At 34.8% G+C, this 15,967-nt stretch overlaps 1 protein-coding gene across 1 annotated transcript; it reads left to right on the top strand.

The window, feature by feature from the left end:
• Window positions 1-1,139: 1,139 nt before the first annotated feature.
• LOC131076734 (cinnamoyl-CoA reductase 1) lies at window positions 1,140-4,738 on the top strand. Its single transcript, XM_058014043.2, has 6 exons — window positions 1,140-1,749; window positions 2,158-2,297; window positions 2,392-2,580; window positions 2,678-2,831; window positions 3,821-4,013; window positions 4,157-4,738. Exons 1-6 carry the CDS (start codon window positions 1,599-1,601, stop codon window positions 4,239-4,241), a joined length of 912 nt encoding a protein of 303 aa, XP_057870026.2. The 5' UTR covers window positions 1,140-1,598; the 3' UTR covers window positions 4,242-4,738.
• The last annotated feature ends 11,229 nt before the right edge of the window (window positions 4,739-15,967 follow it).

Raw genomic sequence — 15,967 nt, 5'->3', positions numbered from 1 at the left:
ATTACACAATAAAATTAACTCATTTAAACAACCAAAATTAATTAATAATATAACAATAAAAAATAGAAAATAAATAAACATTCAAATCAAACCAACCTTTCTTACTTTTTCACTCTACTAATCTATACTTTATTATTTCTTCATAAAAAATTAATTACACAATAAAATTAACTCATATTTAAACAACCAAAATAAATTATATAAAAAAAATATCATAAACTCAAAGCAAATATTTTTATCATAATAGAAAGACAAATCCACAAATAAACAAAGTTAATTGTTTTTAATAATTCATAATTACCTTTAAACTATGATAAAAAAATAAAATAAAAACAAATATGCTTACATCACTGCCTAAAATGGCGGTGCTCGATCTATCTTCTCTGGACAGAATAATAATTCGTACACTAGCCTAGTATTCATTGGACGCGTCTATTTTGGCTTCAAAAAGATAGTACGGATTGACTAACACGCGTGTTAGTCGCGCGTTTTACACCGTCGATTTTGCAATTAACGGTTGCGATTGACTAACCTGTCACTAAAACGCTAACCTGTCACTAAAACGTTGTACGAATGGTATGTTTTGGAGCTAGAATAGCCATGACTGTATTCATTCACAACACAGAACTTGTGGATCTAATTTGTTAGTACGTTTTTGAGTAGTAAAAGCTTTCACAAGGTAGAGTGTAGAGGCACGGTGAAGGCCACATATGCTTGGCTCATTCAAAACTGTATTAATGTTTAAAAGCCAATACACCTATTCAGACGAGACTATTGCAGAAGCCATTATACTCCACACTATTGTTTTGTGTAGTTTTTAAAATTCATAAAATACAATAGATTCTTACGATTTTTTTAAGAATGAAATCTTCATGTTTTGCATCTTTATTACTGTTAAACCAAAAAAAAATCAAATGAAAAAACATTATATTTTATAGGAATAACATGTACCCAATACTGCTATATCTCACTTTTCCTATACTGCTATATCTCACTTTTCCTATCTCTTTCTATCCAACTCCCCATTTGAAAGGTACATGCAGGTCAACTATCCACCTTTCCAGCAGGCCCACATCATAATTTGTCGATAATACCGAAGGTGAAAGCTGGTCGTTACACAATTGCCTGAAATTGGTTCACTCCTCAGGAATGGTGACCAGCTCCGAGCCATGGTGGGAACAGGGGTATTTTAAACATATGTAGTAGAAGAGAAGCTCAACATTTGGGGATCAAAAAAATGGCTTGTGGGTAGGAGAAACGTGTGGTGGGTGCTTAACAAATGAAGGGTTTACTTCTTCTGTCCACTAACAAATCAAAAAACAAAGCCAGTTGTTTGTTTTGGATTATGTTATTAAAACTAACAATAACGATGCTAACTACCCAATGGGCAAATTCAATTAACAGCTCTATTCTTCACCTGCCCTTTCTTTAATAGTCCATCTGTATACACAGCGGGCACATTAATTATGATTTTTGTGCCCTATTTAAGACCTTATTAGGCCAACAGGATTTGATTAAGCTGCAGTTGCACCATCACAATAGAAGAATTCATCAGTTTGCTGCAAGTTTCAGACAAGATTCTGAACACGGTAGCAAAGATGCCTGCTTTTACTCACAGGGATTTGGATGCAGCCAATGGCAGAGGAAAGGTTGTGTGCGTTATGGATGCATCTACCTACGTAGGACTCTGGATTGTTCAGGGTCTTCTAAACAGGGGATACGCTGTGCATGCAACTATTCAGAATGGAGGTATATATTTTTATGCATACAGTTGCAGACTTCAGTGGATTGAAATAATTTAGGGTGCCATGCAGCCATAGGCAAGATTATTCTCTAGGACTAATTAAGGATGTCTATGAAGAAAATTAATTTTGTTGATGTCTAGTTTAAATACAACTTTAATACAGTTTATGTGTGTAGTTTTATCACAGTTATTGGTCGGCATGAGTTTTCTAGAATTGTATACTTACTTTTGAATTTAAATTTGTATATTTTTCAGTTGATATTTCAGATTGTATTTAGTTATCCATCACGAATCGATTGAAAAGTATAGAATTGTACAATACAGTTATGCTTCATAGGTTGTATATAGTGACAGGGTATGATAATTATTACTTTTGATATGTTGAGTATATTGGCGGTTTGATTTGGTGGTAGCTGAAGTTGAATCTTTAAAGAAATTGAGTGGAGAGCGTTTGAAGATCCTGTATGCCGATATGTTGGATTATCACAGCATAGTGGAAGCACTTCGTGGATGTTCTGGCCTTTTCTACACATTTGATTCTCCTCAATATGATGTAAGTAGATGAAAAGGCTGCTCCAAAACAAGGAACTTTCAATGGTTATTCTTGATCTTTGAGTGTACTGATGATTCTCTTTTTGGTTATGTAGGAGGTCATGGCTGAAATTGAAGTGAGGGCAGCCCACAATATACTGGAAGCATGTGCCCATACTGAAACTATTGAAAAAGTGATATTCACATCTTCAGTTGCTGCAGTAGTTTGGAGAGAAGATAGAAATTCAATTTCTGACCTCCATGAAAGGCATTGGAGCGATGTGAATCTTTGCAGAAAATTGAAGGTTTAAAGCAATGCCATCCATCACCACTGTACAATTTTTGCAATAACGTCTCTCCCATATGTTAATAAGATCTAAGGGTGTGTCATTGTCATTACAGCTGTGGTATGCACTGGGAAAGACAATATCAGAGAGGACGGCATGGGCTCTGGCCATGGACAGAGGCGTAAATATGGTGACAATTAATACAGGCCTGGTTGTAGGGCCTGGCTCTGCATACAAAACCTCAGGATCCACCATAGCATATCTTAAAGGTAACACCTCAGTTATGACCATCTCGTTTTAGTGAAGTGAACTTTGGTTTTTCCTAATTTGAGCCGTGTTACTAGATATAGGAGATGTTCCTAGGTGAAATTCATTGCTTTTGTTTTGTAAAACAGAATATGATTCATGGTTTATGAGCTAACCAGATCGATTTGGTTGTCTAGAATTGCTCAGATTCTGGTTTTTACTGATATAATATATATTGTATATGATTGTTCTAATTTATTGGATTCGATGAATTTCTCCACTCGCTGCATCAGCTGTTTTTTCCCTGTTTCACTTGAAGTTTTTCTTTTGAGAGAAACCTTTTAGTTTATAGATTTGGTGGTTGAATCCATTATCAATTGTTCTGTTGGGTTTCAAGATTGATGTTTAGTGGCACTGCGACAGCATCTTTTGATTTAATTGGATTAGTAGTGCATCTTTAGCTCTTGTCAATCCACCATTGGAACCTTGGCCATGGTTCTAGCTCCATGTAGATATAAATGTATAAGTCTAGGCTACTCGTGGTAAGTTAATATATTATGATGATGGGGTTTTAACCTCATATAGCTGGAACCACAAAAAAATGATGATCTCTTGAGAAATGTGGTTCAACTGCCCTGTGTCATTATGAGTTGGTCTGCACCTTTGAAATTAAAATTAAAATGTCATCTGCCATGTTAGCCCTGCAATCTCTTCCGAATTCTGTCTACAAGTAGAAGAAAGAATTTAATCTCTTGCAGTTGAAAATTTCTTCTGTATTAGGACCCTCATCAATAGGTTTTAGTGCCCAATTCCAGTATTCCAGATCATAAAGATAGTCAGCCTTCATTTAGTGATGTTGGTCTTTCAGAAACTATAGGGGTTCAGGGTTGTAATCTTTCTTTTCTTCTCTATGACATTAATTTCACAGAAAATTGCTGATGTACCTAGATACAAAGTTGTAATCTGGTTGGAGGATTGGTGTTGAAAGTTGAAGTGGTTGTGGTGAGAACAGGTGCTGCACAAATGTATGAGAATGGAGTGTTAGCCAGTGCAGATGTAAGGTTTGTTGCAGAGGCCCACATCTGTGCATTTGAGGAACCTTCTGCATATGGGAGGTATATCTGCTTCAACCAAATGATCAACAATGCTCAGAATGCTGACAAGCTTGCAGAGAGCTTGAGATCACTGGTACCATTTCCTGACAGGTACTAACACTACTACTACTACTATAATAAATGTACAGTTGTAAACAGAGGAGTCAACCATGTTACCAACTTCCCTGCATATTCCACATTTATAGCTGATAATTTAGTGTGTATTGAAATGGTTGGGTGGTGGAACTGGACAGATGTGAAGATTCAAGCGTGTACCAACAGCGGCTGAGCAACAAGAAGCTGACTGGACTCATGCTTGGAAACAACAAATTGCAGTAAAGTTTGGAATGGGAAAACACCGAAGGCCTAAAATAAATGATAAATGTTCATTTAATGTACATTACAATTGTTGAAAGTGGCAGAAATATGTTTCTCGGCATCGGAAGTATCTTCATCCATTGATTTGTAAGGCCATTCCATAGCTTTCGGTAGAACAAGGGTTTCTTTTGGGTAGTATATAGTTGGGTAAGCTACCTCTTGAAAATATCACGCTAAAGATCATGTGGCTTTAAGAGTTCATCAATGAAGGTGGGAGCAGAGGTACAGTGGGTCAAATTTTGAGACTTTGTTTGACCTTGGAAAAGGGGTTATCACGGTGGAGGTGTCAGATTCAGAGTAGTGGGTATCTTTAAAGGAGATAGATTTACCCTAAACTAAATGATCAGTCACCACATTTTTAGCCTTTGAAGGAGATGTACCCTAAACAATCTTCTTCCAAACAGTCAGAAGGTCTTCTATTTTGAAGCCATTTTGAATGAAGTCTGCTTACTTTCTTCTTTTGTTTGTCTAGTAATGATATTAAAGATTCTAATGAGGCTACAAGTGTAAAGAAGAGATTTACAGTACAGTCCAGAGACAAATAAAAAAAACAAAACATCGTTGTACAGATCAGAAAAAGAATATGCCATATTAACCTTGTTGAGACCAAAAGTCAGATGCGCTAAACAACAAATAGAGTGGTACATGCACTACAAAACAAAGGGCGAATTGACTATCATATATATTACAAGGTAAAATCAGAAACATCATACGGATACCTCAGCAAAGAACTCAGTTGAAGCAATATTATCTACGAACTCTCGAGTTGTAGTTAAAAGGAAGATTATGGTTATTAGATTGCATATGTATATTAATTCTTTCTTGGTTTTTTTGCATGTCAGAAATAATGTGAATAGATAATAATGCATTTTCCAATTAAGTGAATCAAATTTTGCAAATGTATAATTAAGTATATTTATTAAGTCATTTTTAAAAATAATAATTAAAAAGTCAATAATTAATTTTCACATTAATTCATCTTCTTCATTCACTATACAAAAAGAATATTATGAGTGTTATAATAATATTCAATATCATTGATGCAACAACAAAACATTAATATTAATATAGTTTGAAATTTGAATTTCAAATTAATGTTTAAAATAGATTAATAAAATTTAAATAATAGTTTTTTAATATACGATCATTTTTAACATAAAATAGTAAAAAAATAGATAAATGATATTTTCAAAAATTATTAAATAAAAAATTAAATTGTAGACTAAAAATTATTGTTCATATTTTTATTTTATATAATAATTGACAAAATACATCATAATATACATTCATATAATTTTTAAAAAAAAAAAAAAAAAAAACTTCATAATGATAAGTTACAATAGTAAAAAAAAAAATTAACATAATAACATGAACACCGTGATTTATGTGGGGAAAACATTTTGAGAGAAGCATCCCATGCTCCAAAAGTCATGTAATATATTATTTAAAAATTAACTACATATTATAATATACTTGAAGAACAATCTTTTCACAAGAATATCACTAATGGAGATCTAGAGGCAACTCAATAGTTAAGAATCTTACAAGCAACCTCCATCACACACACCAAATATATAGGATATATAATACAAAAAAACTATTAAACAATGTTACAAAATCATGAGCTAAAATCACTTAAAACTTGGTGCCCAACTTATTTCCAATCCAAGATACCCTATGATGTGTCAAAACACACATCAAGACATGTAACTCCCCTTTACAACTCATTTATGTAACACATTTTTTATATTTTCCATTTCAAGGGACCCAATTTTTGGAGGCCATAAGTTTTGATTCAGGAGTTCGATTGATCCAAATCATTTGAAGCATCAAAAAGCTTAAGAAGTGTTTTATCAAGCTATAACTAGCTATATCAATTATGACCACATTTGAGCCTAAAAAATGTCTCTAAGGCATTCAAAATTAACTTTGAAACTTTCAAAACCTAAAACATTAATATCATCAAATTTATATATGATCTTGCAAAATTTTATCAGCATGCATATTTACCCAAGACACCATTTTCCTAACATTCTCCTACTTGTCAAACACCTTGCAATAGCAAAGAGAGTATTTGCACCATAATTTAATCACTAGGGGGCATGAGGCCCATAGAATCCAAACACCTTTTAAACTTCTCTATGTTGTCGATTAGATTGTGTATTTAGTGGAGATAAAGATTGTGAAACTATGATTTCTTTTTGTTCAGCAAGACAATAGAGTTTTTAGAATACATCTAGTTGTGAATTTATATAGGTTCAAATTAAATTTGCAACTAATTAAGGTGGAATGAAAGTGGCTATTACATTGCATAAAAAATGTACTATTGTAGTAATTACAATTTATTAAGCATAGATGACTTAATTCTAGCTATTCATTTTTTGCACCTAAGCAATAAAATGATATTAGGTAATAACACATTAATTTAATAAGTGTGAATCAATTGGGGCTAGAAATGGGGAGCCACCTCCCCTAGCATATAGAATTGCAAATAACAAAGGGCCATTAACAAGCCAAAACATTACAAATTGATCTAGGGTTTATCTTTAAAATGAGATCAAAGAAGCATATGGCCTGGTCCCACATCCTTATGCCTTTAATTTGCTTCCCTTTCACTAAAATCCAACCCTCCTCCATCTCCTCTTTAACTTATTGAGCATGTTCTTCTACATTCAAAAACTCTTCTCCATTGTTACGCAAAGAGTTAAATCTTTTATTCTCCAAACACTATGATTTTTTTCTTTATCCATAGACTTCTACTCTATATCTTGACTAGCATTAACGCTATTCAACTTTGGACTCAAACCCTTTCTGAGACCCTTGGTAGTGGTTGAGGAATGTGTGATTTAAGATGATTATCTAGACAAATGGATAGAACAACAATTCTTAATCTAAATAATTACTCTAAATTAGGACAAAATGACAATGCATAAAAGTTAGATGCTAAGACTAACAGAATAAGATTACTTAGAAATTAGATGAATGTTTCGATAGAGTAAAAATACATGAAATTTGGTTGAATTGATTGATCTGAATTATGGATTCGGATGACAATACTTGAGTGAGAACCCGTGGTATTGTAAAATATGTTTATAAGAACCAGAAAGCATAGAATTGAAGCAAGCCAAAAAGTAATCTATTCCATTTGAGAATCCAACATATAGAATTTCATGAGATTCCAAGGGTCACAAAAACCTTTGGAGAATCGAAGTCCAACAGTCACATTTGTTCATTACATAATGAAATCTAAAAACTACGAAATTTTCAAAAAACTATATGAAATTTTATCCTAACTTCAACTAGGCATAACTTTCTACTCGGGACTCGAAATTACGAGCCACTTAACTCGTTGGAAAGGTCTCCAGGAGTTGTAGATGAGATTCAGTAGGCATGCTCTCATTTGCCAGGCCTAAAAATGGCCAGAAGGCCTTCAAAAATGCAAATTACTAACGTATAGACAAACTAAAAAAAATATAATTCAAATTTTCTTCTGATCATTACTTCCCCCTTGGAAAGCAATGGGCCCCATTGCATCAACACTTTGAATGAGATGAGGAAAACGCTCTTGAAGCTTCTCTTTGGTAAACCACTTTCCTTGTTGAGCAATCTGCCCTGCTCGAACCACTTTGTACAAGTAAATATGTTGTTGTTTGAGTGTTTTCACCATGGTGTCCACAATCTGATCGTATTGGAATGGGGTAGCTGCATTTGGATTCAATTTTGTAGTGGAGATTGTTTCTGCCACATCTGCAACATCTAATAGTGGAGGAAAATATGTCTTCAAGAGTTCCACATTGAAGACTGGATGAAGACCCAGAAATGGAGGTAAATTAAGCTCAAAAGCATTATCACCAACTTGCTTTATGATGGTGTATGGCCCATAATGCAAAGGACGAAGCTTCCTATTGGCACCCTACAATCATTCCTTCTGGATATGCAACCACACCTTGTCCCCAACTTGAAAATTATGAGGAGTACGATGCTCATCATGTCTCTCCTTATACTTCTTATTGGTGTGTTCCAAAATTTCATGAACTTGTTGTTGTAGATGATGAATTCTATCGATGAACTAGGCTGCCTTATCTTCCTCCTTACCAACACGTGGAACCAGATCAGGTTGAATAAGTGGTATGGCAACGTCCATGGGTGCAAGTAGCTGATAACCAAGACAAACCTCAAATGGGTTTTGGCCAGTTGAACTGTGAATTGCCCTGTTGTAGCTATGTTGAACATATGGAAGACTTTCATCCCATGTGCGGGGATGTTTTGAGTGGTACATCCGTAGGATGTGTATGATCATCTAAGTCACTACCTCTGTTTGGCCATTTGTTTGAGGGTGGAAAGCAGTAGACTCTGTCAATTTTGTGTCCATCTTTTCCCATAGTGTAGACCAAAACTTACTAAGAAACTTGTTGTCTCTATCCAAGATAATGGTATTCGACAGACCAAAATGAACCCAAATGTATTCAAAGAATAGCTTTGCAGTGTCCTCTGCAGAAATGGTTTTTTTACATGCCACTATTACTGCCATTTTTGAGAACCTATCTACCACAACATACACACAATCATGGCCTCTTTTGGTGGTAGGAAGACCAGACATAAAGTCCATAGAAATTGAGTGCCAAGGTTTTTCAGGAATAGGAAGTGGTGAGTACAGCCCGTTTACGATAAGTAGGCTTAGCAATAGCACATGCGGTACAAGCTTGAATATATGAAATAACATCATTCTGTAATTTTGGCCAATAGAAATACTTCTGGAGTATAGCAGTAGTCTTACCTATACCAAAGTGACCAGCAACCTTACTATAGTGAGCTTCCCATATCTACTTTTTGCGTTCTGCATTAGGCACACATATTTGGCCAAAGTGACAAAGCATTCCATCCTGCAAATAGAAATCATTCACTTGTTGTCCCTTCACTAATTGATTATAAACATCTGCAAATTCAACATCGTTCTCATACAAGCAAGCCCAGGCTTCAGTTTGATGACCACATGAATTCAAAACCATACTTATGGTTGCAATTGGAGGCCTACTCAAACAGTCTGCTACTTTGTTAGTACTTCCCTTCTTGTGGCGAATATTGAGGTGAAATTGTTGAAGATATGCTGACCATAAATGATGTCAATCATTCTGCAACTTCCCTTGTGTTTGCAAAAATTGAAGGGGTTTGTGATCTGTGTGGATGATAGTCTTCTTACCCAGAATGTAATGTTTCCATTGATTACAGGCTTGAACAATAGAATACAGTTCCTTGTCGTAAGTAGTATATTGACGCACTGTATCAGAAAAAGTCTGACTGCCATATGCAACTGGATGACCATGTTGCATGAGGACTGCCCCTAGAGCATATTCTGATGCATCTGTTTGTATTTCAAATGACTGTTGTAGGTCAGGAAGAGATAAAACTAGTGCAGAACATAACCTTCGTTTTAGCCCCTCGAATGCTTCTTGTTGAGCACTTGTCCATTTAAACTTTGCTTGTGTCCCCCCCCCCCCCTCAATGACTGATTTAGAGGCCAAGACAGATGGGAAAATCCCAACACAAATCTGATAAAAGCTTGTCAACCCGAGGAAACTTCATAACTCTATGAGATTTCTAGGAGACGGCCAGTCCTTAATCACTTTTATCTTCTTTGGATCAACATGAACACCTTCATTGTCAATAACATATCCTAAGTATCTAATACTCTGCATACCTAAGGAGCACTTTTCTTTGTTTGCATAAAGCCCATGATCTTGTAAGGTTGAGAGAATTTTTTCCACATGTTGCAAATGTTCCTCCCAAGTTTTGTTGAAGATGAGTATGTCATCAAGATATACCACCACAAAGGAATCAGTGAATGGTCTAAGTATATCAATCATCTTTCTCATGAATGTCGTTGGAGCATTTGTTAGACCGAAAGGCATTACTAGCCATTCAAACAATCCCTCTTTAGATTTGAAAGTTGTCTTCCACACATCGGCTGATTCAATTGGTACTTGATGGTACCCTAATTTCAAATCAATTTTGGTGAAGAATCGGGCCCCTCTAAGCTGGTCCAAGAGGTCATCTATCCGAGGAAGTGGATACCTATTTTTGACTAAAATTTTATTCAAGGCCCTATAGTCCATACAAAGTCTCTAGATTCCATCCTTTTTCTTTGCTAGAACAATGGGGCTGCCACAAGGTGATGCACTTGGACAAATATGTCCCTTCTCAATCAATTCTTGTATTTGCCTCTTAATCTCATTATTCTCTAATACTGACGTACGGTAGACTGGTTCATTAGGTAATGGAATTCTTGGTATCAAATCAATAGTATGTCTCACTTGGCAATATGTAGGTACCCCAGTTGGTAACTTAAACAGATTTTCATATTTCATCAAAATTTGATCCATTGATATTTTCTACAGTGTTGTGGTGTTTGTTATGGTATGGGAACTATAAACTGATTTTCTTTCTTCTTCAGAATGAATCATCAATAAAATGAATGTTCCTGTTTTGGAAACCAACCTCTTACATTGCTTGGCACTAATCAAAGAGGTAGTGTATGCAGGGCTTACCTCTGGTATTCGATATTTCTGCTCTCCTAATTTGATGGTCATGCTGCGAGACCTGGACTCATAAAAACCATGTCGTTGGTACATATATGGTTGTCCCAACAGAACATCACAAACATCTAAGGGAGCCACATCACAGATTACCTCATCTTTGAAAGGCTTTATGGAGTATGAAAGGCGACACTGCTAGTGCACCTGGATATCTCTTCCTTGACTAACCCATCCCATTGAATAGGGTTGTGGGTGGGTTGTTGTTTTCAGATTCAGTCTCTTCACAGTCTCTGCTGATATTAGGTTCTTTTGACTTCTGCTATCAATGATAAAGTGCAGGGCTTTTCCTCTGACCCACATTTGTGAATGGAACAATCTCTCCTCATCCTCCTGGGGCAATATTCTTGTAGTAGCTACCGTGGCATATGGATCAACCTCAATGACCTGTTCATGATTTCCTTCTATGCAAGTTTCTGCTACCTTAGATTCTGCCTTGTCTTCATGTGTCTCCATCATTAAGCTTTTTATGGTTCTGCAATCTTTTGTATTATGCGAGGGCCTCTTATGGAATTCACACCACATATTGTTTTCTTGTGTCTTCTTCATACTCCATGTCTTTTTTGTTGGTGAATTGGGAGAGGGGTCCTTGGAGGTTTGTTTCCATGTAGTTTTGCCACCTTCACCCTTCCATCTGTTGTTTGCGAAATTATCCCTCCTTCCTTTCTGTTTGAATTTCTCCTCAATTTTGGTAGCAAATTTATATGCACTAGGTAAAGTCTCTATGTTCAGGAATTCCATTTCGGTTTGGATGTACCTGTGGAGTCCACTCTGATATTTCAAAACTCGGTGCTTCTCACAATCTTTGATGCCAAGCTTTGCTGCTAAGGCATGAAACATATTAGTATATTCCTGAACAATTTGGTCCTTCTTCTGTCGAAGCAATTGCCACTGCATATATTTATGTTCATATGTATCAATAGGAAAATATTCTTCCTTTATGTGTTCCATGAATTCTCCCCATGTGGGTTTTTGATCAAAAATAAAAGTGCTGCCATTTTCTGTTGCCTTGGATGCTAATTTTGCTTCCCACGAATCTTTCACATGATTTTCAGCTTTGAGGAGAGCGAAAGTTATCTTCTCTTCATCTGAAAACTGATTGACAGAGAAATATCTTTTCAGTTTTGAAACCCAATCATCAACAACATCTGCATCGATCTTTCCTTGAAATGTGGGTATATCGAAATTCACTTGCACCTTGAATGGTGTATGCCCTGTGAATGGCGGGTTTGCTTGTGACCCATGACTTTCCAGCATTTGCTCGAACTGCTCCATCATTTCTTCACGTTGTTTTGTTAGTGCATCTGCAACTAATGCTTTAATGTCATCGTCGGTCTGCAACTTAGCCATCTGCGATCGTGTGTGTCTCAAAGGAAGGTAGTCTGAAGGATTCCTTGTTTCCAACCCCAATCTTTGATATGTTGATCACGTGTGATCGGACATACAGGAGCGAACTTGCTCTGATACCACTGATCCAAATTATGGATTCGGATGACAATACCTGAGTGAGAACCTGCGGTATTGTAAATTCTGTTTACAAGAACCAAAAAGCATAGAATTGAAGCAAGCCAAAAAGTAATCTATTCCATTCGAAAATCCAACATATAGAAGTTTATGAGATTCCAAGGTTCACAAAAACCTCTTGAGAATCGAAGTCCAACAGTCACATTTGTTCATTACATAATAAAATCTAAAAACTATGAAATTTTCAAAAAACTATATGAAATTTTATCCTAACTTCAACTAGGCATAACTTTCTACTCAAGACTTGAAATTACAAGCCATTTAACTCGTTGGAAAGGTCTCCAAGAGTTGTAGATTATATTTTGAAAAAGCATGCCTAGCCATGCTCACGCTTGCTAGGCCTAAAAATGGCCAGAAGGCCTTCAAAAATGCAAATTACTAACGTATAGACAAACTAAAAAAAATATAATTCAAATTTTCTTCTGATCATTGATTGAAGGGCAGTCCTCAAATTATAGAAAACTAGAGACTCGACAGACAGGCAGGATTGAAAGGATTTTTTTTAAGGTGGGCGGATGAGATTGAACGCATGGAAATGCTGCCATTTGGGGAAGGATGAAGGAGATGAAGGAAAAAGCGATAAAAAAAGTAAAAAGCATATTTTAGGGGATGCATACCTCATTTTTGAAATAAAAAATTAAGATTAATGAGATATTAGGGTTTTCGAAAAATCAAAGATAATTCATGAGACAAAGTTGCCATTTTCAAAATTGGGAAGATATTTTCAATTAAAAATTGAAAAAGTGAATATTATCCTTATTCAAGAAGATAGTTAGGAAAATTAAATAAGTGAGGATATTTATTTAATTCGAAGACATAATTAGATAATTGAATAATTAAAATGAATTATTCAACTATAGGTTAAAATGAATGAACCTTTAATTAATCAATTAAGATTGTTTAATTAAAGGGGACAAATCAAAATTAGCCAAATAATGCAATATTATTTAATTAATTTTAAAGGGGAAAGGGTTTGCTGACAAACTAGGGCAGAATAATTAGTAAAAAATAGGCTTAATTAATTAAGAAATAAAATACTTTTTATTCTTAAATAAACTCATAAATCATTTAATAAGTCTATTTCAAACACTTATTCATCCTAAGCTCTTGTAGATAATTCCAATGATATCATAATAAACACTAGATTTCTATAAATAGATAAAGAATATTCATAAAATAGTAAAATTGTAGAAGTATCTCAATCTTATCTTCATACAATGCTTAGGCTTTTCTAATGCATAAATACAAACATAAAAGAAAGAGAGAGATGTGTCCTTTGATATGCAAACCAAGCTATCTTCAATTCAATCTTTAGAATGAAGACGAGAAAAAGGATCCGGTGCTTTTTTTGCCCAAACTTGAAGCTTACACTTCCCCAGAATTCTCAGTCAATCAAAAATACCCAACCCTGCACGAATTTCTTAGCAAAAAGAATTCGAAAGACAAGATGGAATCTGGTGAGTGCCTAAAATGATACATGCATTTTCAATTATCTAATTCATTAAAGAAATAAGCAAGTTCATCCAAGGATATGGTAGAGTGGATAAATAAAATGAATCCATCTATTTCAATGGTTATTCGATTACTCGACCAAGTATAATACCATGCATAGCTAATAATATAGTTTGGAAAAAGCAAACTCTCTCTCTATAACCCATTTTCGGCACCTGTCCTGGAAGGTAACTTTCCACAACACAAGTCTATCTAGCTTTGTACATATAAATATAGAATAAATATTTATATAGAAGACAATCTTTCATTGAATAGAAATAGCAACATCACTTTCTTGTTACATTTGATTATATCCGACAAGAACAAACAATCTTTCATGGATAAACAATCATACATATTTGAAAAGAAGCAATCTTTCATTACTATTTTGAAAAGTAAATCAAAACCAAATATTAAAGAAAGAAGGTGTAGCGCAAGTATGTATCCATACATATAATTGAATATTGTGATGCTAAAAATGTGGTATATAAGAAAGGAATACAAATATAATGAGACAATAAAACATAATGGAAAGCTTAATTGAAAACTAAATTAAAGATGCAAACCATAAGCCTTCCTTGAAGTATCCCATTTTCCTCTATTCTTGAGGACCTTGAAGGTGTTGGCTTGATTGGCTCTTAGCGGAGCAATGACGTCCAAAGTGGCAACTCAAGAGTTGAGTAGCTACTTGATCATGATTGATTATGCAAATGATATGAAATACAATGCTATGATTAATCCAATATGATAATTACTAGATGATTGAAATGAAAATGCCTATAGTAATGATGCTAAAACTATGGATGTAAGGGATCCTTATTGCTCCAAAATGGGGGATATTTATAGGAATTCCAAGGCCAAAGTTGAGGTGGTAGGAATCAACGGTCTAGATTTCATCTAAAGATATCAAGGGCCAAGATTGAGGAAGTTGGAGAAGAGGTTGGAGGAAGGGACACTCGTCATCTCTCTGGTGACAAATGTCAAGGAGCCTTGCTCATGAGAAGGCAAGTGTCCAAGGGAGGAGACATGTGGCAAAAGTGCCATGTGTCTCAAGGGGAGAATATCCATACCATAGGAGGTTAGGATAAGGAGGTTAGGATGTGCAAGATAGGATAGGGTTAGGTGGAATGGGCTAGGTTAGGTCGTTAGAAGTTAGGAGCCATGTGCTCATTTGAATTTAGAAATTCAAATAATTTGAAAAATGATAATTAATTTCAACAAACTTGAGTTTGTTAATCTTAATTAGGAATTAAAAGAATTGATTTATATGGAGGGAATTAATTAGTTTAGATTTAATTAATCAAAGGGGGATATGAAATGAACTATATAAATTAATCATGTAGATTTATATACTAGTAGATGAATATAGAAATTAATCAAATTGCTTGTGAATTCAATTAATTGGGAAGGGGGATTAATCAAATAACTGTGTATTTAATTAACTATCTTTAGACAATTTTTAGGTGTATACATTTTGCCCCTCTTTGAAGTGATGTGTCACGACGTGTTGGTTCAAATAAAACTCGATTGATGATGTTGTTGATATTGATTTTGATATGATGCAAATTTGATCTTGATTTCAATGCGGATTCGATTTCGATATGATATTGATTCGATTTTGAGATGATAAATCTCGATATGATGCGGTTTCGATGTTTGCGATGATAAATCTTGATATGATGCCCCAGATGTTGATTGATAGATATTGATGCGAGGATGCCCCCTCGGGAGATGAATCAGATAATTTTTGCAATGTTTTTGAATTTTTCACGATTTGTTAATTTTTTTGATATTTTTGAAATTTTTCCAATTTTTAGATTTTTAATGATTTTTCGTTTTTTGTTTTTTTAGATATTTTTAGAGTTGATCCGATTCATTTCCCGATAAGAAATTTAAAAACGCTGCCCTACCAAGTTGATTAGTTGATTAGATTATTAAAGATTAGTGGAATAAAAATCCCACTTAAATGCCCTAATGTGAGTTTAAAAAGGTGAATTCCTTTTACCACTCTTCATTTGTGCACTTCAATTGTTCGAAAAGTTTGCTCTGGAGGAAGAAATGACGATCTCGTACCACCAGCAT

This window comes from Cryptomeria japonica, chromosome 10 (assembly GCF_030272615.1).
Source record: "Cryptomeria japonica chromosome 10, Sugi_1.0, whole genome shotgun sequence".
NCBI lineage: Eukaryota > Viridiplantae > Streptophyta > Pinopsida > Cupressales > Cupressaceae > Cryptomeria > Cryptomeria japonica.
The sequence above is the reverse complement of the archived record's forward strand: the minus strand, read 5'-3'. Positions and strand labels throughout refer to the sequence as shown.

Bases quoted from the DNA above. Each gene is read 5' to 3' on its own strand.
- LOC131076734 (XM_058014043.2), top strand. From the start codon at position 1,599: ATGCCTGCTTTTACTCACAGGGATTTGGATGCAGCCAATGGCAGAGGA. The intron at 2,581-2,677 runs GTTTAAAGCAAT...TTGTCATTACAG, and splicing joins ATCTTTGCAGAAAATTGAAG to CTGTGGTATGCACTGGGAAA. The intron at 4,014-4,156 runs GTACTAACACTA...GGAACTGGACAG, and splicing joins CTGGTACCATTTCCTGACAG to ATGTGAAGATTCAAGCGTGT.